Source organism: Diadema antillarum, unplaced genomic scaffold (genome assembly GCF_040938485.1).
Source record: "Diadema antillarum isolate AM-2024a unplaced genomic scaffold, OU_Dant_1.0 scf00000197, whole genome shotgun sequence".
Classification (NCBI taxonomy): domain Eukaryota; kingdom Metazoa; phylum Echinodermata; class Echinoidea; order Diadematoida; family Diadematidae; genus Diadema; species Diadema antillarum.
In genome coordinates this window covers 2184191-2208188 of record NW_027271086.1, presented here as the reverse complement: position 1 = coordinate 2208188, position 23998 = coordinate 2184191, and the positions used below count along the sequence as shown (strand labels likewise).

Below are 23998 nucleotides of genomic sequence, written 5' to 3'. Positions count from 1 at the left end.
CTCTCTCTCTCTGTGTCTCTCTCTCTACCTTTATCTTTCTATGTCTATCTGTTTCTCTCTCACTCTCTCTGTCTATCTCTCTCTCTCTCTATCTATCTATCTATCTAATTATATCTATCTATCTACCTATCTATTCATCTATCTATCTATCTACCTATCTATCTATCCATCTATCTACCTATCTATCTATTTATCTATCTATCTATCTATCTTATCTATGTATTTATTTATCTATCTATCTATCTATCTATCTATCTATCCATCTGTCCATCTATCTATCCATCTATCTATCCATCTATCCATCTATCTATCCATCTATCTATCCATCTATCTATCTATCCATCTATCTATCTATCTATCCATCTATCTATCTATCTATCTATCCATCTATCTATCTATCTATCTATCTATTTATCTATCTTTCTATCTATCTATCTATCTATCTATCTATCTATCTATCTATCTACACTATCTATCTATCTATATGGGCATTTCCACAGTAAAAGGGTACATTTCAGGGATGTCGCTTCATTTTCTGTTTCTAAAGTGCATTACCCCCAATACAATACCAATTCTTTATTTAAACAGTTTTATAATGAGAGATAATTTTGCCCAGAATTGCTTCAAAGAAGCAAAGGTATTCAAATTTTTGCTAAAATGAAAAATTTGGGGGTAACGTACGTAAATGCTGGACAGAGCGCTGTGTATGTACTAACATACATGTACAAGGTCAAATAATGAATGTTTATTGAAAATTAAACTGAATGGCCTAATATTGATTAGAAAAGATAATAACAGCACTCAAATTCTGTTGAACCCTGTGTTTTATAGCATTTCTAGACTTAGTGATGAACATATGTAACATGGACAGACAAGACTGTCACATTTTTGTCTGTTCATGTTACATATGTCCACGTCACAGTGCCTTTGACAGTTTCAGCAAAGGACGATACATTTTCCTCTGCCGCGTGGAAGATGAGATGGACAAATGACCAGAGATGACCGGGGGATGGGGTGGAGGAGACTTACTCTGTTTTCGTCGTTGTGGACGCAGAGAATTCCGAGGAGGGACTGGAGACCTGTAGCATCTGACCTGCAGAGTCGAATCATACCTGGTGAGAGAAAGAGAAGAGAACAGACCATCCGTTACATGTCACTCCAGTACTCCGCATCCTAGGCCCATTATATACGAGACCATGCATCACAAAACCTATCAAAACATCTGACACATGAAGAGGAAGGAGAGTCTTTTCAAAGTTTTTAATAAATAAATCTGCCATATTTTCCCTCTCTCTTGCTATTCTGCTTTATTCATGAGGCCCACATATGTGTAAGTGTGTAAGTACCTGAAACCCCGACAAAACTTCTTCTTTTTTTTGTCACCATGCAGCAGTACCTCTGATAATCATGACTGCAGTATGCATAATGAGCAAATACCATTCAGCCAAAGTTTCAGGATAATCTGATGATCTCTTCAAAGTGGATGTTGCATGGAGTTTAAATCCTTGTCTCCATATTTTTTTTTTACAGACTTTTATAACTTCAATATTTATTTTTTATCTGTCAAACATAGCAGAGAACTAAATTTCTACTTTCTTTTGTAACGCAGAAGAAAAATCCAGTTTGAGTGAGTTATATGTCACCCTAAAATAGAAATTATCTCGTCTTTCAATTCATGAATCCTATTTTCAAATACTGTAAAAGTGGATATTTTCGCGTGACTAATTTTTCGCACTTGGCCGGGTCGGAAGAGTTTCGCGTGTTTTTAATTCCGCGGAATCAAGACATCACGCACAGGCACATATGGCAAGCAAAAATATTTGCGTGCTTTTATTTTCGCGCTAGTTTCTGGTTGCGTGAAATGCGCGAAAATATGAACACCGCGAAAATTTCCACTTTTACAGTAATACAAACATATTGCACTGATGTTCATTAAGAGCTGTCATCCATCACACATACATTGTAATTATGCAAAATATAGTGTTATTGGTTTAAAAGTCAAATACAGGTTCATGATGAGATAAAGCATGTATCAGATAATGGTCAATAATAGGTAATCTTTCCCAAGGGTAGAGGAATCTTGAAAATGTTCACTCGTGGGATAACTTTTTGTTGTTGATGTGGGTAAGCAGTGCACGATTAAATCAAGGCACGCCATTGGGTACGGACTGCGCATGTGAGGTGCAAACGAGCTGCATGTACATTTGTCCGTGGCCAGCCAGTGGAGCACTTGTTGGTGATGCTGCAAAAACGGCTACTCCAAAAATTCAAGTTGAGGTAACAGTGTATGTGTTAACTCCCCAAAGTACTCTGACTAATAATATCTAACAGAGCATATGGTGACTTTTGTTTAATTGGGAATGTACAGACTGTTCTAACCTCAGGGTTTGAAATGCTTTTTTCGGGGAGGGGAAGATTTTAAAATAAAAAACCCTTGATGAACTTACGACCTTCCTCAAAAGCAGACCAAACCCTTATGACAGATTATTCTGTAATTCCCTCCCATACTAGTCATCATTCCCACAATGCCGTTAGTCAGACACATTAGTTGAAATGCAGGAGCGCCTTATCTTTGGGCCTGCGTCATGTACACGACATGTACTCATCATCTTGAATCCTGACCATTCCATGTACTATGCATGTTCCCTCTCCATGAAACAGACTTTATCATTTTGTGTGACGCACTCACACAGAGAAACTCAAAATGTACAAAATACATTGTATCACTGAAACCATGTCATATATCCTTCATGATTTGAATATGAAACTCTTTTCAGATCTGATTGCCTGCAGCTGCTACACTCAACTATTTAGGATGGTCTATACAATATTTCACAAAGCAGGAGACGACTTTGCTCACATTGATATAGCAAAGGTTTCATCCAACAAGAACACACGGCCCTGTTTCATAAAGCTGTTCGTAAAGTTACGAACAGCTTACGAGCGACTGGTGATCAGTTCTGATGTGCCATACACTATTGTACTTATCAGAATTTTCAGAATTCAGCACAAGAACTGATCACCAGTCGCTCGTAAGTTGTTCGTAACTTTACGAGCAGCTTTATGAAACACCCGGACAGAATATGGGCTAACCTTCATTCAGTATATCAGAATAAAAGTTGAAACTTTTGTGAGATAATTTTTTTTTTTTTTTTTGCACCGAGCCAAATATTGTGAGGTTCACTGGTATAAAACTTGCAACTGAAAGATACTTTGTGCATGACTTGACATCTCCCAAAGATATCACTGAGTTACTGTGCTACAACTGTGCTTCAGTAGAGCATGAAATCCACTAAATTTCAACACCATGAAATACTACATGTTTGCTACAAACATCTTCATAATGGATGTCACTTAGTTTGATCTTGTCACAATGCATTGATCCAAGCCCTCTTGTGTGTGTTTTCTGATTTTTCCCGTTTGGGTCATTACAACAGTCACAGTCATTTCCATTATTATAGAAGAAAGTAACAACCAAGGAAGCGAGTCAGATTTCGCGGCAACGGGGAGGGAGACGCTTCAGAGTGTACCATATCACCTCAACGTTCCCGAACAGCCTCCCTCTTTGCCGACTCAGAGTTGAGGTTTCGGGAGTCACCACTGACTAACGCCGGGATGAGCTATAAATACTGTCACTGCCCGGCGTTTCGTGTAAAGCGCAATTTTAAGGTCTGACCGGGGTGCGGATTTCAGGGGCTAGCTACATATATGACGTCACCCCACCAAAATGCAGGCACGTTTCACTGCTGTGCAGAATACCCTGGTCAAGTCGACCACAGCTATCTTCCACAATTCTAGTTGACATGATTCAAACGCTTAGTCATTATTCTTGTCTTTTCTTTTCAGTGGAATGACTGGAAATTTGTTAGGGGTCTGTATAAACAGGTGGTCTTTAAAGATAGGTAACCACTAAAAGCAGGTTTGAGTGTACAGTGTATATCATCTTCAACTTGAAGGTATCTGCAAGCTTTGACACGGCATCAGTACGATCTCATGCACTTCATGGCATTGCTCTATTTTCTACTTCCACAGCTACACCTTTGATAATACAAACACTGTAAATTGCTTGCAATACTGGAATAAGATAATGATGATAATGACGATAAAATCGTTTGTTGAACACAGAAATTACATCTACATTATGTACTTATTCTACTACACTGCTAGAGCTCCTTTATACTTTTTTTTGCTGCACTATACAAAATGATTTAATTACAAATATCACATGTAGTGGATAACAAATCCATAAAAAAGATATCAAATTGCTATATCAAATGTATATCAAATCCATAAAACATTGATCTACTGTACGATTAAAAGTAAAGCAAAATGACAGAAAAAATAAATAAATGACATAGCCTTATTCTAATGACCTATTGACTTTTCTAATCAATGTGTTTTGATTAAATACAGAATGATCTGAGAATGTGGCTTTGGAATACATTGCACATGCTGTTCTAAACACAAAGAAATGGGGAGGGGGGGGGGGATGCTTGATCTACAGTTAGGGTGACAAGATCTGGGGCATTTTCTGATGACTGCAATAATTCATGCATCAGCGATCAACCGATATACCTTCGGAGCATTATTATTATCGCCATGGTAACTGTGGGTAATTGGAATGGGCCCCTGATGTCCCTCATGATGCCATAAGAAGACATACAAAATGTAATACGAAAAGCAGAAATCAAAACAAAAGTAGAGGGAGGGAGATTATATAATATACAGATATTTCGGGGCATTGTTGATATCATTAATCTCCCCAGGGATCTTAACTAGATGCTATAACCGAAAGCAGTGCACTCCAAGAGTTGCAGCATAGAGTTGAGATCCCAAGGGGGAATAAGATCAACATTGCTCCCTAATAAAAGCAGTCAATATCTGTTTTATATACCAAATATAATGGGGGAAAAATGTTACATTTATCTGAATATCACATGTGAGCATGTAGTTACCACTCCTGGCTGGCATGCCATTGGCTTGATGACATCGCTCAGTCAAGGTGGAGGAGGGGGAACCCCCTCGCTTGGCTCCTGGCTCACTTCACTAGTTGGCTCAGTTTCACTGGCACTGGCCCAGCAGAGAGCATGGGCTTCACCCCCCCCCCCCCCCCATCCTTGCCTTGCTACAAGACTACGGGAAATTACTCTATCAACCAATACACTGTACAAAGTCAAACAAAAGCATCAGCTTACAAAGAGACGAATGATGTTCATATGATATGCTCAATATGTAGAGATGATGGGTATATCTGTGTGTCTGCAACCTTAAGTGGATATAATTTACAGAAATAGGCTTGACTTGAGACCAGAGTTTGTAGAGAATGTCACTTTGGTAGGAGGGGAGGGGGGGGGGGGCATACCAAATGGGCTGCCTTTAATTAAGGAAAGGCTGGTAATATGCCAAGGACAGACCATTAGCAGTCAATTGGACTGTCCAGTGTACTGCAAATCAAGGTCAGCACTGCCTCAAAGATATTGTACGGTGTTGCTTCAATATAAAACTTACAGGCATTATAATGATTTAATCCATGACGCAAGTGGAATAGATTGAATACCTCCCACTAACTGCGGTATAGTTTCATATTCTCGTAAACTATTCTTTCAGACATATGCACTTGAAAACATTTAGCAATGATACATGAAGGTAAGGTTTCAACCAAGGTTTCCCAGACCCACTCTGGACTAGACCACTTGTATTATACTCCAGTTTGTCATCTTGATCTGAAGAGATTTACAGAGACTCCAACTCTCCCGCTTTCGATGGGAGATCTCCCGCCGAAAGCCCATTTTTGCAAAATCTCCTGTTCTCCCGCTTGAGATTTAATTTCTCCCGCCCTGGCTCTGTGTCTCCCGTTGGAAAGGATTTCTTACTTATTGCCATCGTATGTTGAAAAATAAGCCTTAGATAGCACGAGAGAGCATCTAGAACCCTAGACCCCGGCCCTTAGACCCTTAGAATCTCCCATTTGCTAGGGGTTTCAGGTGGGAGAATCTCCAGATCAGAAGGTGCTTGGGGTTGGAGTCTCTGGATTTAGAATCATACGCTCAACTGTCTTTTCCTCATGTGATGACTTTGGGACAAAATAAAATCCAACAGCTGTGATATCAAAACGTCTCTCTCTCTGTTAAACAACCACAGTTTGTTTCAACTTGCTTGATATGATGATAATGAGAAAAGAATCGATAATGTTTGATGGTTGGCATGACAGTAGGCGTTTTCACATCAGCCCAATGTTTCGAAATAGCGTGCTATTTTCTGACTTTCCCGATAGCGAAATAGCGCGCTATTTGATAATATGAACACAAATTAGCGCGCTATCTGTATCGCTCTGATCGAGAAAATTTCTCGAGTCCAACCCGGGAAATTTCTGAAATAGCGGGATAGTAGCGCGCTGTTTGATAATGTGAAAACGACTCCAGAAATTAGCGTGATGCATCCCATCATGCCTAGCGTGTTTGACCCGATCGATCGAGGCAAACTGCACACAAATCATGAGGAATTTTTGAGAGGGCACACACATTACTGATGCTGTTTGCACATACTCAGCTGTCGAATTAGCTCGACAAAAATTCGGGCCGATTCTCTTCGGGCTGATGTGAATAAGAAATGAAATAGCGAGCTAACTCGCAATCGCAAAAAATTTCTCGAGCTTGGATTTTTAATGGGCTGATGTGAAAACGCCTAGTGATGTTACTATCATACCAATCAAATTGTAAAACACAAGCAGCCTATTTTTCATTTACAGTCCTGTTGCACAAGTCTGATCCTACACAGGACAGACAAAAATACACAATGCTGTGCAATGAGAAACTTCTTGAAGCAATCACACTTTGAGAATACTAATACAAAACTCCTCATCACAAGCTACCTGCACAATTTCTTTAAAAAGAAATAAAACACAAATTTCAGCTAATGTCTACATAGTCTGGAATCTCAACCTTTTTTTAGGAGCTCAGAAACAGATGGGGGTAAGGCATGATGAAAAAAAAGAGACAAAATTTGTTTCACTTTGCAAATTTTTCATTGAATATTCAGCATATTGCTTAAAGCATTTGGGTCAAATATACCATTTCTTGACTTGACAGCAGTGACAATTTGAAGGCAATGTCAGTGAAATCATGGAGCATAGCACTTTTGAGGTAGTATATTAAATTTTGCGGAATATGATACATACTTTTTGAGACTTTAACTCATGGTGGGCAGTTAGCAAAGAATGGAGCAGCATAAAGAGCTTCAATAGACGGGTCTACTAACTGTAATATTCAAATTCTATGCATCTCTATACCACAGAATTGTTCCTGACAATAGAAACTCTGCCTCACGACTGCTTGACACGGGAAAACCTAATGCATGCAGACTGGATTCCAAGCACTGAAATGCATTTGGTACGTGCACGCTGACGGAATATTAGATACTGGTAAGCTGGATATTGTTGTTGTTGCTGTTGTTGTTATTGTTGTTGCTGCTGCTGCAGAAAAAAGTCTGAATTCACTCTATCTGTATTGACCATGGTCTTGACATATTTTGAGCTCTCTTGACAAAAGAGTCCTCTTTCAGGAAAAGTGAAGTTCGTTGGTATTTCACAAGATTTCTTAGTTTCCAAAGAGCACATTCCTCAACTTGCTACTGACATTATACATTAAAGGTAGTATTATTTCCCTGCCTTCTGAAGGAGGAGGAGTTATGTCCAGTGCTCTTCCACTATGACAGAAAAAAAAAATATTCTCCTTAACTGTATTGTATCAAATATTTTCCCATTACTGTGGCAGACATGCAACAAATTCCTCAAGCCTTCTTACTCAGTGTTAACAGTATGTGGATTTAACCAAAATTAATCATTTTAATTGGACTGTCATATTATCCTCAAATTGTACTAAAATCCTCTATCAATATTTCTCCATTCATTGAAATCAGAGAAACCATATTTGGGGTAAATCTTCCTTCGAGTGTGGGCACTTTGGCATGACCCAGACTTCCACTTCTGAGAAAGATATGAAGTTAGCAATCATTTCATTCACAAAATGAATATTGGGTTTTTTGTTTTTTCATTCAAGTGACCCAATTTTGTATAATCAAGAGTTCACTCTTTCAGGTACTTACATAATAGCATGACAGAAAGGCTTACAATGTACCTTGAGAGACAGAAGTGATATAACATCAACCACGGTCATATTTCACCAAAACGTCTCTGATCCGCTCTTATAATTTCATGTCTTTATATTCGATATCACGATTTCTTGTTTGAGTGGTAATAGTACCCCATAAAAATATTGACAGGATTCACAGTAAAAAAAAAAAAAAACGAAGGAAAAATACAGGCGAAAAAATAACATGTGCATGGATTTACAACTTACATAAACTTGCACAACAGGAAATATATTATATGGCGTGAAATAAAGAAATGAAATGAATATCGTTGACGCAGGAATGAACTTCAATAAAAATCCAGGTTGTGTAACAAGAGTATTGTGCTGCCGTCTCTCTATTACAGCATCACCCAGGAACCATTTGTGGTGCCTGTTGCAGTTTAACAGCTTTTTATTGATATGGCCTTGGTCTATCACCTTACATATTATTTTGCTCTATCCATTTTGTTTTTAACTACTTCTCAGAATCGTAAGTTGAGCAGTTGCATGTGACTGCAGCAAAGCTGGTTTGACACGTGCAGTACTTTACAAACTCCAATAATGTCTGCGAGGCAATGTTTATCACTTTTATTTTTCTACTGTTAATTGATGTTGTTTTGTTTTGTTTTGTTTTAAGGCTGCTGTCTACCTTTGCTATGCTTTCCAGTGGATGTGGTGCTGTGTATAGTAGAAGGATCAGCAGGTGAGATGCACCCATATGATAGGGACTGTGACATCAGAGCTTCTGCCACAACCAGAAGATGCGCCTTTATAAAACATTGGATTGTGTGGCGTGGTGTAGTGTAGTGTGTTTAATACGAATAATTGCATTTGGTTATTTGAAGAATGTTGTCAAATTTTACAACAGACTGCATCACACACTTCAGATTCTCTAATCCCCATTTGGCTACAAGAGCAGACTCATACTTTTTGAAATTGCTCCAGACATTTTCGCCGATGTTGTGGATTCTTCTCAGTTTCATCACCATGACGACGGAACAATGATATTTCTCTCGAAAATGTCATGTTCATGAATCCACTGACCTAACACCATTTTTTTTCCACAGGAAAACTATTTTTTTTTTGAAAACGTCTTCTAAGCCCCCATCCCACTTTCAGATCACATAAAAGTGAATGAAATGCAAAAATCCCTTTCTTACATTCAAAAATCCCTTTCTACGTGTACATTCACGGAGTAATAATGTCCCTTCATTGTGTGGGATACATTGTATCATAAAAAGCCTGGCATTGTACAATGTACATTCACTCATGTAATATTGTATAACGATAATGGCACTGACCTCCTACACTCACATTGTACTATACAATTCTGTAGCTTCTACCTTTACCAAATGCAATCTCCTTTCATCATACGACTACGTGCTCATTAGCACATTTTCTCACCAGTACCAGTGATCTTTTATGATGATGATAGCGGCATATCCAACCACAGATTCCACCTATACAAGCAACAACATCCTTTCTCTCTGCAACATAAACAGTGGCACCCTTTCACATGTGTAATATTGCATGATGGAATTGTCATACAATGGGATCCCTAAACCAACTTTAGCCTTCGAGTGGAATACAACACATCAAGCTAATCAAGGTTATATCGTATACTCCTTTATATTATTCTCTGTTTACATACACATCACACACACACACGCACACACACACACACACACGCACATACACACACAAATAAGCTACTTGTTTGTGGGAAGTTTATAATTTGATTTGTTTTCCTCACTTGCACGCATAAGGCTATTTAAGGTCATATATGACGAAGGTAATTATACTGAGTAACACACACTGGAAATAAAGGATACTGGTCATGTGTCATCAATGGACAAGTGTGAGCTTTATATAGATACTTGGCACATAATAAATTAAATAAGTATGAAATAGGGCAATTGGTAATCTTAGAGGTTTGAAAAAAGTATGGGGTTGGACAGGTATAGCAACTGGTATTTAAACAACACTTTTCAGTGTGGGGGGGGGGGATGATTAATCTAGAGATACACTGTAAACTAGCCTGGCACAAATGGTTTCAAACACTGATGATCAGAATTTGAAAAAAACATATGCCCCAGCACAGTGTCATATGGAAAGTCACACAAATGCCAAGCAATTTGGGCAGTAACCCATACAAATCTTGGAGTAATCTAATACTGCAGATCGTCCTTTCCTCATCTTACTGTCAACACTAAATTTTACCAAACATTCTACAAGGGTGAAAGATTAGAAAAGAAAAGAATAACTTCTATGCATTTCAGTCGTTACTCAGCTAAGATCACAACATTGCAGCTTATTTCACATACTTCTTTAATGTGCGCATGTGTCCATTTTAGAGCAAAAATGTTCAGTGTCTGCAGGCGTATGGAAACTACGTTCTGCCTTTAAAATATCAATTTCGTTAATGCTATGATGTGCAAGATTTGGGGAAGATTTCTGGTTATCTGGATCAGCCTGCATCGAATGGGGATGCATAAAATATGAACACGTCAGTAAATGGGTTAATTCCCATCATCAAAAGACTAGATATTGTATGACCTGGAGCTGGACTATACCGGTCTACAAAGGAAAAATTGATGAACATCACGGACATCTTTCTCGTTGCTGTGCCGACCATCCTTGTGAGTTTTTTGCGGATGAATTAAAAAGGTGTAGAAACAAACAGCAACAGTTCCTGGGTGGCTGATGTCTCCTGACTCACCATCAGATGCCCACACATAAACATTTTTCAATTAGAGTCCCCCCCCCCCCCCCCCGACAAACTATAATACAGTATGCGTACCCCAATTTTTTTATGACCCCTTCCCCTTCACTACCCACAGATGCATATCACTACCCGTTTAATACCACTGTACAACTGCTACATATTAAAACTGTTAAAGTCACACACATACACACACACACACAAATGTAGCTATGACTTGTCTCACTAATACATCACGTCCTGGAGGAATATTGTTCTCAAAACTATCATTTTGTCATCAAATAGGCACATTTGCACTTCACACACTGCTTACTGCATATCAGTTTGAAGAGGATTAGATGGAACTTACAGCTAAATTTATAAATCTGAACAAAATCAGAAAGAAGTTTTTCAAAATTTGCTCATTTAGGAGAAGCACAAGGAAGCTGAATCTTCAGGATGTTGTCATCCCCTTCCCATCCCCTTTCTCTCTCTCTCTTTCTGCCCCCCATCTCCCTCCCCCCCCCCCCATCCCTCCACACACACACACACATTATCCTATGCACAGTTTTGCCCAAATTAATCACTTCCACCCCCCAGGTCAGGAAGCCCTGGCTTGCCCGTGGCTCCGGCTATGGCTCCGGGCAGCGCGATGGCGAAGCGGTCCACTGCCACTGAGTCACGCCACCCAAACAAACAAACAAATTAAAGGGACACACCTGAGACCAAGAGACACAGACACAGACACACACACAGACACAGACACACACAAGGGGGGGGGGGGAGAAGAAGCCCCATTTCCTGATACAATCAAATCTTTAAAGTGGACACGCACGCGACGGCTCTGCACGACTTCACAGCACCAAGGCCAGTCACAGGACTTCCCTGCCACTGCACAGGGAGTGACTAGTGTGATACCAAAAATTGGCCTACTAAACGTAACTCTAAGTTATTCTTTCCCTTCCGATGAACTGCATCACACATCATCTACAATAGAAAAACAAGAATGCACTGTTCCACTATTCCATGGTGACTAGTTTGACGACACAAATAAAAAGGATGATTTATATGTACAAAGTAAAACCATGATTTTACTTTCTCCTTGCTTTTACCATCGTGTAGCACTTTTTTTTAAAACCCTTTTAAAGAATTAAAAGTTTCATACCAAATTAAAAGGAATATCAAAGGTAAATAAAAATGAGGACTCTTATATTGTTCCATATATCCATGAATGGATGTATTACGTACATTCCTACATCCAACCTTTCATGTTTCATGTTGATATGTGGTAATACCAACAGGACTTATTAGTATTTCAGCTTTTGATATTTTTTTGTGGCAAATATTGGGAGTTTGAGAGTTCATTCAATCATTCATGTTTGTTCACTCATTCATTCATTCAGTCATTCATTTATTCATTCAGCCCACCACTTTTCACCATGTCACAGCCTGTGACTGGTGAAGATCCCCGTCACATGATCTTGCTACGCACGAAACTCTAAAATGCGTCGCATTCCTTCTATCTTACCACCACATGGCCATCGGTCAAGAGCGGCCATGGTAACAGACCAACTACACGAGTCACTTCGCCGTGTCTCCCCCTCCCCCGCCCCCGCCCCCTTCCTTCTCCACTGCCCTGCGTTCTGCTATCTCGAAATGGCATGCGCACACAGCCTTACGTCATCAAATCATGAGACCAGAAGTGCGACAGACTCTACATCATCAATCCGCCGTCCTCCCCCCGACCCCTATCACCATTTGGCCAGTCCCAAAGGATCCACTTCAAGTAAGTGATATTACAAACTCGAACATCAGCCCTCGACACAAATCTAGTGTCGCCAGAGAATCATAAAAGTGCACCAAAAGTCAAGTACAAAGTCCATAAAGCTTATAATACTCTGGTTTTCACCCAAGTACAACAAAAAAATAAATAAAAACTCAAACAAACCATTAAAAAATTGCATGTTTAAGAAAGACCTGAAATACAAGTGTGCACATGCTCACATGAATGACAAAAGTACCTATGGCAATAAAGCCCTCATTTTTTTTTATTTTTTTTTTTTTGGGGGGGGGGAGGTAGGAGAAGCTGTACCATCAAAGCAAAGAGTATCTAGCACCTTATGAGTTTTATGTGAAAGTAATACATTCCAAATCAACTGACTGTCATTCGTTTTTTTTTTTTCTCCCAAGAGAGGGATAATGCTGCTTTTATATCCTTGCTACAGAGTTGAAGGTATTGAAACAAAGCAGCTCCGATAAAAGGAGTGTGCATGACATACTTCACTCAACTTAATTATTGACTGTTGGACAACGGCCAAGCCACTATTCCACCTTTAATGACCGTGATTCAATGATCGTGACGCTCGCCGTGAGCGGCCCTCAGACAAAATAAGGTGGATGACAGAGCGCTGGCTCGCGGCTTTATCTTTGTCTATGACGCCGAGTCATGCGGCCGGCCGGAGACAAAACGATGCGTATCTGTGACCTTTTGACAGCATTTTGTCTTACACTCCAATCTTGGCATGACTTTTGAAGCTTGGGCAGAAATATATACAAAAACATTCAGTAGTACGTTACATTCATACAGTGTAGTGCTACGATACAGGGTGTGTAATTCCGTTTTGAATACATTTTGATATCTATGCAAAGCAGCACACCTTTTAACATTTCATTTTTATCATGGTACTCGTATGCGTACGAGAGCGGACACAACCATTGATACAACCTAAATTTGATATACACTATAGTACAGGGAAGGAAGAGAATTGAAGAGAGAAAAGGAGAGAAAGACAGAGAGAGAGAGAAGGAATCATATAAAGGTGGGTAATCATTTCTTCTCCCTGTATGTCCTGGTAGCTATAGAATGTTGGGAGATTGTAGCATTGAGCTTAGAAGTCGATGTCATAAGGGAGAGAGAGAGAAGAAAATCGATCATCTGGCCAGAATGTATTGGACATACAACGTATAATCAGCCTTCAAATGAGTACCATCTAAAGATATCCTACACTGCGGTGCGCTCATGTCAGCTCCACACCACAAAACATGAGTGACCAAGCTTGAATCACAGGTATGACAACAACATTACAGAAGAAAGGAAACTGGGGGGGGGGGGGGGTGGAGAGAAGGGAGAGAGAGAGTAAAATATCTCCAGGCAATGAAAATGAATGTGACTGAAAAGTACATGCAAAATTCTCCCCTTTCTGTCAGGAAAACAACACGACGAAAGATTATTTGGAGATGCTGTTCTCGAAAAGCTATTCGGACACCAAGCATCTTCTGCGCATGATATACCTCGGGGAAAATTCAGATACAGCTTCATGCACGAGAGCGGCGATGACTGCTTCTCTTAATAGATAATAAGATCTCAAGGAGGCCTTGTCCCTGGGGACCTTGGAAGCCGCAGGGGTAAGCACTCTTCGAACGCAAGGGGTAAGCACCCTTCGAATGCAGGGTGTCAGCAAAGGGGATCTGAGAAGTGACTACCGTGGTCTAGAAAGGTTTTTTTTTTCTGTTGCTCCTGTCTTCTTCCTCTTTTCTTGTCTCTTTAACTGCATTTGCACACAGGAATTATCAAGTTTTGTATTGCAAGGCAAAAAAACCAAAAAAACTTTGTCACCGTTCACACCCAGCAAAAAACAACAACAACAACAACAAATCGTTTGGCAGAATATGCACACCTAAACAATAAAAAACAGGAGTATCACCCTGAGAACCTGAGGGTGCAGACCAAGTGTGGCAACTTGCATTATGGGATAAAAAAAAAAAAAAAAAATGATGGTTTCTTTGCATACCCTTTACACATGCAATGCAAGCAAATTACCGTGAGAGTTTCTGAAAAGAAAAAAAAATCATGTTGGACCCATTTAACAGATGAGTTAACCTTTGTTTTGTGTGTGTCCAAGCATAAGAAGTAAATGGTTTTCGCACTGCGTTGCAAAAAATCACTTTTCAAAAATCACTAAATTCTGGGTATGTGTGAACGTGACTTATATATAAGCCTGATGTACTCTTGCTCTTGGGAGCTGAACTGATCTAGTCATTAGTCATGATTCTTCATGCGTGAGCTCAAGGATTCCGATTCATGCGAAAAGGGCTTAATCGGTATAAAAGGAACTGCAGCCTATTACAGACTTCTCGGGATAAGATAAACAAATAAAAATAAAAGTACCATGAAACATAATGCAAATCTGCGCTCTTCTCTTCTGCTCATGCAAAATAATCTGAAAGACTGCCATCTGACTCCCATCCACCCCCCTCCCCCAGAAAAAAAGACATGACAGAAGTAGTGGTATCTGTTTAGTTATGCCCCTCCCGGTTCTAAACCGACATTACAGGGTGCCATGCCATTCAGACTTTGACCAGATTTATAATCTCCTGTCAGTCCTATGAGCTGACAGGTACAACATCCAACACGTCTTCTTCTCTCTTTTCAAAATTACAATGTTGGAACACTTTGCACATACACGTGCACATGGTATATTTTCTGATTTGGATGAATCCTTTAAATTCTGTGCTCATATACTGTGTATCTGCTACACTTAATATTTCATGGAGCTTTCCTTTTGGGCCAATCTAGGTCTAAATAAATCCAAAGTAGTCTCCTCTTGAAATAAGATTTTCACTTCTGAGCCTGCGGTGCCGCTTGATGCATTGGGATTGAAAAACGGATTGCAAAGACGGATTGTAAAGACACTAATATTAAAGTTTAGAGTCATTGTTTATTTGTTTTGTTTTGTACTTTCTCTTTTGTTTTGTTTAGCAAATATTGCTCTTTTTTTATTGTGTTGAAGCACTTTGAGTTTGTATAGAAAAGGCGCTATAAAAATATTGGTTATTAATATGACTCTTAAAACCTTGTCTGACAACAACAAAGAAATAATCGTGCAATGACAATAATTCCTGATTTTTTTGCAATCAAGCAAGCAACTACTACCCTTGTGAATGAATATCATCAGATAGCTATATAATTCTCTCTCCCTCTCTCTTTCTCTATATCTCCGTCTGTCTGCCTGGCACTTGTCCACTCATCTACAAGAGGCTACAAACAACACTGTACTTGACTTGCAGTGGACACGTGAGAAGACCACCATTAATACTGGGGTTTTAGATCATACAGACAGGGAGGGGGGAGGGGGTAGAGAGGAGAAGGGGTAGGGGAGTGGAAGGGGTGGATAAGTGAGGGGAAAGGGGAAGGGTCTTGCTAGCTGATAGCAGTAGCATCAGTGCACAATACTCATCTTGCTGTCAAAAACAGACATGATGTCATCCGGTCCTTAACATCGGAAGGGATTTGCTGTCTAAGTAGGCGTCCTACATACGTCCAGACTTCAACAATGTCAGTTGTTAAGAGGATTTGGCCCATACAGTATTTTCAGTCACAATGTACTGTACGTGTCTCCGGTGCACACAAACACATTTTTTTTTTCCTTCAGCAATGACAGAACCAAATCCTGCAAAGGTCATTACACATGAAAGCTACAAAGCGTTCACATTCATTCACCCTACTTGACATAAAGTACCTCCCACCAACGGACTGAATCGTTCGCCCCAGTTGAGTACTCACCTGGCCATGATCTCAGTAGAGTAATGATGGCCATGCGGCTTGCCTGGTATAGCGCCTCCTTCTCACTGCACATTGAGTGGAAATGGTTAAAAAATGTGAACAATGACAAGAGTAAGTATGGTGTGCTAAATTATGGTAATAATTACATACGAAGAAAACAGTGCTGATTGATGTCATGCAATGTCAGTAAAGGAACAAGGCAAAGAAATAAATTATAAGATCTGAAATAGAAAATTCATTTTCAGATATCATATTTGCAAAAATTCATACATGTATGAAGACAATTAGAGTTTCCAGCAGCTTAAACAGTTGTGAAGAGTTAATACAAAGCGCATAGAATAGTATTACAAGCTACGGTGTAAGTACAGCTAATACATTTACACAACAGTGGGGGTGGGGGGGGGGGGGTAGAAGAAGGCATATGATCCATGAATGGCAAGATGCAAAGCAGAGCGACATATTCTTCCTTCGGTACGATAGATTTTATGGCTATGCTAAACCAAATTCTGAATATGATATGTGTACTGTCAATCTAACAAGTGGATTAGGGAACTCCTCCATTTAAAAACCTTTTTTTGTTGGGGGTTGGTGGTTACACTCTTATGGCTTCCTACAAGTTTCCACATTAACTTAAAGGTGCTACAACTAAACAAGGGCAATATTAAGAGGGAATGTGTGATCTCAAATGGACAGAGAGATTCTCACACTCTCAATGTCAGGTGTTCAAGCAAAATTAGTCAGATGAGGTATAACTAATCATGACTGCATTGTATAAACTTCATAAAATAATCTCAAATTGGTTAGATCACAGAGCATGGGTACACAGCTACCCACTATTGATGCATGAGTGTCCTGGCTACACCCCAAATAATGTCCAGGTTTGGGGTGTCCCAGAGCACAAATAGAGTATCTTGACAAGCCACATCCCAGCTTTGCTGCGGGGAGAACAGTAGCATGATGGAAAAGAAAGGAAAGAGAGACAGAAATACAGATAGATAGACAGACAGACAGACAGACAGACAGACAGACAGACAGACAGACAGACAGACAGACAGACAGACAGAAACAGAGAAGGAGGAGGGGCAAAGGGGGGGGGGGGGGGGGGGGAGGGTACCTTACCTGGCTTGAGATTCTGGGGATTCCCCGGTGTGTCTGTAGTTGAAGTCTGTGTAGGGAGCTATTACTTGCTGTATGGAGTAAAAAAAAAGAGAAAGAGATGTGGAGTCATGAACCAAACTCAATACTGGTTATGGTCCTCATGAGTATCAAAAACTATTCTACAGACTAGACTGTAATGTGAAATTAAAGATTAATGCTCACACCTGTAGACAGAGGCAAAGTATTGCGCATTTGTTGCTGACATCAAGAAATATGAACAGCTTTACTTATCACATTTTCAACCACAAACATTCTTCTCTTTAACTCCTACATGTAGCAACCACAGCAGACCACTATATGTAAAGCTGGAGTGTTGGGAACATCAACAAAGAATGCTTGGTAACAATCCTACAAAAAACATTGTTATGTTATGCAGGATCGACCAGTAGCATCCACCGTGGGTGGGGATACAATGTACAGTAGGATTGCTCATGATTACACTGTATTTCACATTACTATTTAATCATGTTTTATGAATGACAGCAATATTTGCACACATTTGATCACAGAAAAAATTCATTCAAACATATTAGAAAAAACTATGAACAACATATTAAAGTTGTATCAATTGATTTACTCAATGTAACCAATTCAGCAATTAATTCATACAGGGAAGAGGGTTACAGTACAGGAGATGTACGAATGCATTACTTACTGGAAAGGAATGATTTATGAACACCCTCCAAGTTGCATTATATGTGGTGGTGATTGACAGGACTAATTTCTGACCTCTAACTGCGTACAACTTTCATACACTTTGCAAGATTTCATGAAACTGTTACTACCCTGTTTCTTGAACTTCATTGTTCGAATTTTGCATCGTCAAATGTCAACTTAAACACAGCATGCAGCTTCCCTTTAGCACTGTCTATTTCACAGTCAATTGCCGCCATCGAATTAGATAGTCGGAATTCCGAGAAGAGGCGTATTCTTCTCCGTAGGCCCAACAGACGATGACGGGGAAATGGAACAGTGTTCCCCATCACTCACCTCGAGGTCGACCTTGAAGCGGATGAAGCGGCGGCTGGCGGGGTGGTTGAGGAGATGGAGCAGCGTGAGCATGACGGCCTCGTTGATCCGCAGCAGCTGCATGTCCAGGATGTTCCGCACGAGGGCGCCCAAGCCTCGGGCAGCAGCGAAGGCAGCGGGGTTCAGCACGGCTATGGGTGGAAGAGACGACAGTCGCAAGGAGAAGGGAGAAATAGAATACATGAGAGGGTTAACTATCACTGTTTCACGGACAGTAGACAGTGTGTATAATGCTACATGGTTTTTGGTGCCAATCAGCACTGAAAGCACACAAAGGGTCATTATATTAGTTCTCACTTTCAGCGACCCGAGTAAAAACACAAAATCCCCATAGATCTTTTCCGCAGCAAATTACAATGCATGTTACCGTTTGGTATTTTCCTGGCCAGATCTGCGGCCAGATCTGCATCCAATTTACTCTGCAGAATGCAAGTCAAGAAAACTTTGTGGACTATTCTAACTCTTTGTTTCATTTTCAATACCTATAACTCATACGTACTGGGGTGGTATTCTGAAACTGTTTTATCTCTGTTTTAAAGTCTGTTGTGACAAATTGATATTCCGAACACTGTTTTAACTCTGTTGTAACTTCTGTTCTAGCTGTGTTTTATCTTGCGCTCTCTTTGCCTGCACATACCATTGTCAGTTTGTGCACACACCACAGAAGAGCTCTTGTGAAAATGCGCATAGTTAAAGCAAGGTGCATTTTAAAAAAGAGAGCAATCTTATTGGTTAAAATGTCTTTGTTGCTACTTCTAACAACATTTCCTATTGGATATGATTAATGCCGTGGGTGTGGTTTTCACAACTTAGAACACTGTTAAAACAGTTCTCAGAATACCAATTTACATCTGCTTCAGCGGTGTTGTAACTAGCAGACTTACAACAGAAGTTACAACAGAGTTAAAACAGTGTTCAGAATACCACCCTTGTACTTCATTCACAATATACATGGCACACATGAACAGGATATTGTCCTACATTATGAACTACAACTCTCTGTCAAAGCTATTGGAAATGTACAGTTTGTATACATAGACATGTAAATATCCTGCACATAATAAGAGTCTCCTTCTCAATGAGCAATAATGACAAATTGAAAGCAAGTATGATCAAACACTGACAGAGTTTGATCTTTTTCCATTGTTTCCCTACTTGAATAAATGGCCACAATACAGTACCTATCAACATCTTTAGCCATAAAAAAAGAACAGTATATCATATTTTCTTTCATCTTACATTGTATTTTTCCCTCTCTGCTCTATGTTTGTTTGTTTTTCTTCCTTCCAAAGAAATAGTTTGATGAAAGTGAGATTTATAAACATCATTATGAGCACATCAGTGAGTTTATCAAGTTCTAGTCAAGCAGGCAATAGGTGACTATAGGCGCGGTCAGACTGACAAAAGATCGAGAAGTTAAAGATCGCGAAGTCTTCCCGATCTTTTGTCGTGCGGTCACACTGGTAGCCAAACTTCTTGATCTTTGGATCGAGAAGTTTGGGTCATCGGTGCGCACGCGCAATAAAGAAGAAAGAGCCCTCCGTCTGATGGCTAAGTTATTGTGACGTAACAATGCATATCTGTACATGACAATGGCCTCGCGCTTCGGAGACACTACCCGCAAGCAGGTGGTGGACTGGCCACGTGACAAAGATCGCGAAGTTTCAGTTTTTCGCGGTCACACTGGCAATAGATTGAGAAGTTTGGAGGGGGAGGGGAAAAAATCCCTAGTTGATGTGGGAAGTTTCGCGAGAAGTTTTGGGGGAAGTTTCGTGGGAAGTTTGCGGTCACACTGGCAAAACTTCGAGATCTTAAAGATCGCGATTTTAAACTTCTCGATCTTTTGCCAGTCTGACCGCGCCTTATAGGGGAGATCTCACAATTTCTCACTGACCTGATTTACATGTGACCACAAACCTATTAAAACTGTGCTCAGTGTCATGGTTGTACATGTTTATCCATGACAATGCAAGAGAGTGCATGTGTAAACACTTGCATACCATAACACACTGTAACATGCGGCGAGGCCCAACATCTTCTCTGAATCATCCTAATGTACAAAGTCACGCTCTCTAGCTACACGTAGATGCAGCAAACTCCGTGCCTCGCTTCACCCCCGTATCTTGCCCTCAAATTTGGTCCTGCATCATACCTATCAGGACCATGCACGCATCAGAGCCCCCTGGACCGCCGAAAGGCATGCGCCGGTTAATGGCAGGAAAGACACCTAATTAAAGCTAATTACACAATCTGCTCCCCCTTGTTCGGAGCAATCTGCGACGGGGACCGATTTGGCATGTGGTTGATTAATTACGAAATATTTGATGGCTGCAAGCATGGGTTGACCAGAACTCAGTTGAATTTTATCTTAAAGGAACACCTTAGTTTAGAAAATGGATTCAGTAATGCTCTGCAGACAATCTTATTCTACTCACATCATCAATGTACCCTAGTAATAATGATAATAATTCAATATTATCTGTTGAATGAAGAAATTATTTGATATCCAGATGATCTTTATCCTATGCGCTGCAAGAGCTCCTCAATGCCACTTTGCTACACTGTCCAAAATAATTCACATAAAAAGATATCAGATTAAAAAAAAATAACATAAATAAATCTAACTGTACTAATTTGGTCAACAGAATGAATAAATAAACAACAAGAAAATAACCTTTAGTAAAAAAAAATGATATCAATCTGCCTTTTAATACAAAACACAAAGGAAAAGAACTTTCATGACAGCAAATCTGATGGTGAAAACATAAGATAGAGAACAAATATAATCAGAATGTCATCTACATGTAATCTTCATTATCTGGAAAATGATAAGAGCTTGATGTCTCAGTAAAGAAAAGATTAAATGGAGATTGACACAGAGAGACAGACAGACATGACAAGAAGACACAGTACAACTTACTAGCCTCTCTCCCAATGATAATTTGTCTTTTAAAGGCATAATTTTACCATTTGCAAATGAAACAAAAACCCAGCATTAGTGCTTCAAAATAGTTCTAAAATGTGAGTTAGAATTAGAAACCACCGAAGTAAATATGTGATTCAGTACAATCAATGTTAATTATTGTTAAATATACAAAATATGAACAATAGATATAATCAAATGTTTCCAGACTAAACCATCAACAGTTATGGTTTATTGAGAAAAAGAGTGATATCTTCTTATATTTTAGGATTTATTGCAAAATTTTTATATGGTAGGAGGATGTTTTGTGATACGACTGACCTACAACATAGGCATCCAATGTGATATCTTGAACATTTTATAAATCACTGCTCCTAAAGGTAAACAGGACCTTTAACAGGATTACAATTACTGTATTTCCATACCTCTATTGGATCTCTTTCCCTCAAAGATTTACTTTGCATGAATGACTGAAATTTGCTACAGCCACACCCAGTATTTACCCATTCAAAAGCACTGAGAGTAGAGAATGTGTTCCCCAATGGACCGACAAATGTTATCATACTCCCATCATCACTGTTGTCATGGCAACTTGGCATGAAGCGAATGTACCGGCAGTACTGCAGCTCCTCAAAAAAGGAACATTTCAACAGCTTGACGTTATTCTTAGAATACTTTCTCTGCAATGGGCTGCGAAAAAAAATCAAATCAAAACATCTTGTTTTTGGTTACAAGAGCCAACATGTACTTTCTCAGCCTTTTATAATTAGTAGCTATTAAAGCTCAAAATAACCTCTTGACACATACATGTACTCAGAAGAAAAGCTGGGCACAAATAACACGAATGAAGAGCAAACTTCCAATCTTGGTGGGGATATGGGCATTAAAGTTTTACTATGGAGGTGCCGCTCATTAGAAAGCAAAAACAAGGTAACCCCTGCATCCTGGCCTCCTAAAATGCCTTTCCGACAGTTTCTCAAAATACACTGTAGCGCACTCATGACACACTTTTTTTTCAGATGGTTATCGCTGTCACTCCCGTAGGCTCGTTCACATACACGGCAAAAGTTGTTTTCTTTCTTGATGTACATGTACCTATACGATGCTTCTGTTTTTAAAGATGTATAACCAGTGGTTTCTTGGAGACTAACTTCATGTATCACAGATGGTGCACTTTCAACACTTATCCGTTCGACCCCATTGTGCACCGCCGAGTGCTCACAATCAGGAAAGACCTGAAGTAAGGGGATCTCAATCATTGTGTTTAGTGAACAGCACTCTCTCAACAATGAACAAACTCATTCCTCAAGAAGCAAAGGATATCTACAGCTTGCCAGAATGCATGCGAAAAGAAAAAAAAAGTGATGCAGTGCCATCTTTCACACTTGGAGAGGGATCTTTTGGACCATTTTTGCACACCTGTTCTTTAATAGTAGATAGCATCATGCATTCGACCGTCATCCGAAACCTTTATTTCATGACGTAAAATTGTAGGTTTGAATGGGCTTTGCATCATGAGATTGTGAAAGACTGTTTGGCCTGCTTTCCAATAGTAACGTGATACCGTTTGCGAATACAAGCACCATAATGATCTGTTTACAATACAGGTGCAGGTTGAGCAATGTATTTCTTTCTTTTTTTTCCGCTCCTTATGCAAATGACCTTGTGTCTTGCCCAAGCCAGGAATCTGTTCAGAGCACTACACGTACATATGCAACTTTGTAGCCATGGTTGCATGATTCATTTTAATCTTGTAACTGTGCCATCCATTAATGTTTACTACAGCTCACGAAATCATAAACACAGATTACATGTACAGTCATAAAAGAATATCATTTTTCACAAATTAGATCAACTGAGAATAATTAAAAAGATAATTTGAACAGTTTCAGAAATGCCTCTAGCATTCCTTTCACTTTTAAAACACTTGGCCAGATATTGTACGGTGAGCATGCTTCAAACACTACAAATGAAAAACGAAACCTTTTTATTTGATAGCAGACGTGGTCTTATTCATGAATAACACAACATCTACAAATGCATATTCTGCAAAAAAATGCCAGACTATTTCACTTATTTTTGCTCCCATGCTCTTATTTCTTCAATCAAGCATCAGAGCCAAGAAAAATTGCATCATTTGAATACTACCCATGAGTATGAAATTGTTACATCATGAAATCACATCCCAATTTGTTGGCTTTTTGTTGTGACCTGCTGCCACCACAGCATCATCATATATTTTTCTGTAGATTCATCAATATGTGCAGTTCCCATGATATCTACAAGTAGAAGAAAAATGAATGTTGTATGAGCATAGATTGTACACCAATTTGATATTGAATTTCTCACAAATCCTACTCTGTCCCACCTGAACAGCCCCACCCCCTTCAATGGCCAGGCTATTCATCACACCATGAAAAGGGTGCAGGAAATGGTGTGCGGTCTTTCAGTCTATGAGCAATAACCACTGGGCTGCCGTTATTATTGTCATTTAA

The 23998-nt window shown here is 39.6% G+C and overlaps 1 protein-coding gene across 1 annotated transcript in view; it reads right to left on the bottom strand.

Annotated features, from left to right (window-relative positions):
* LOC139723716 (rapamycin-insensitive companion of mTOR-like) overlaps nucleotides 1-23998 on the bottom strand; it is a 127103-nt gene that overhangs the window by 44122 nt on the left and 58983 nt on the right. Inside the window, exons 7-10 of the mRNA XM_071634938.1 lie at nucleotides 18542-18711; nucleotides 17513-17580; nucleotides 16394-16458; nucleotides 1030-1112 (exon numbers count right to left, since the gene is read on the bottom strand). Coding sequence (XP_071491039.1) covers nucleotides 1030-1112; nucleotides 16394-16458; nucleotides 17513-17580; nucleotides 18542-18711 — 386 coding nt within the window. The remainder of the gene's footprint in view (nucleotides 1-1029; nucleotides 1113-16393; nucleotides 16459-17512; nucleotides 17581-18541; nucleotides 18712-23998) is intronic.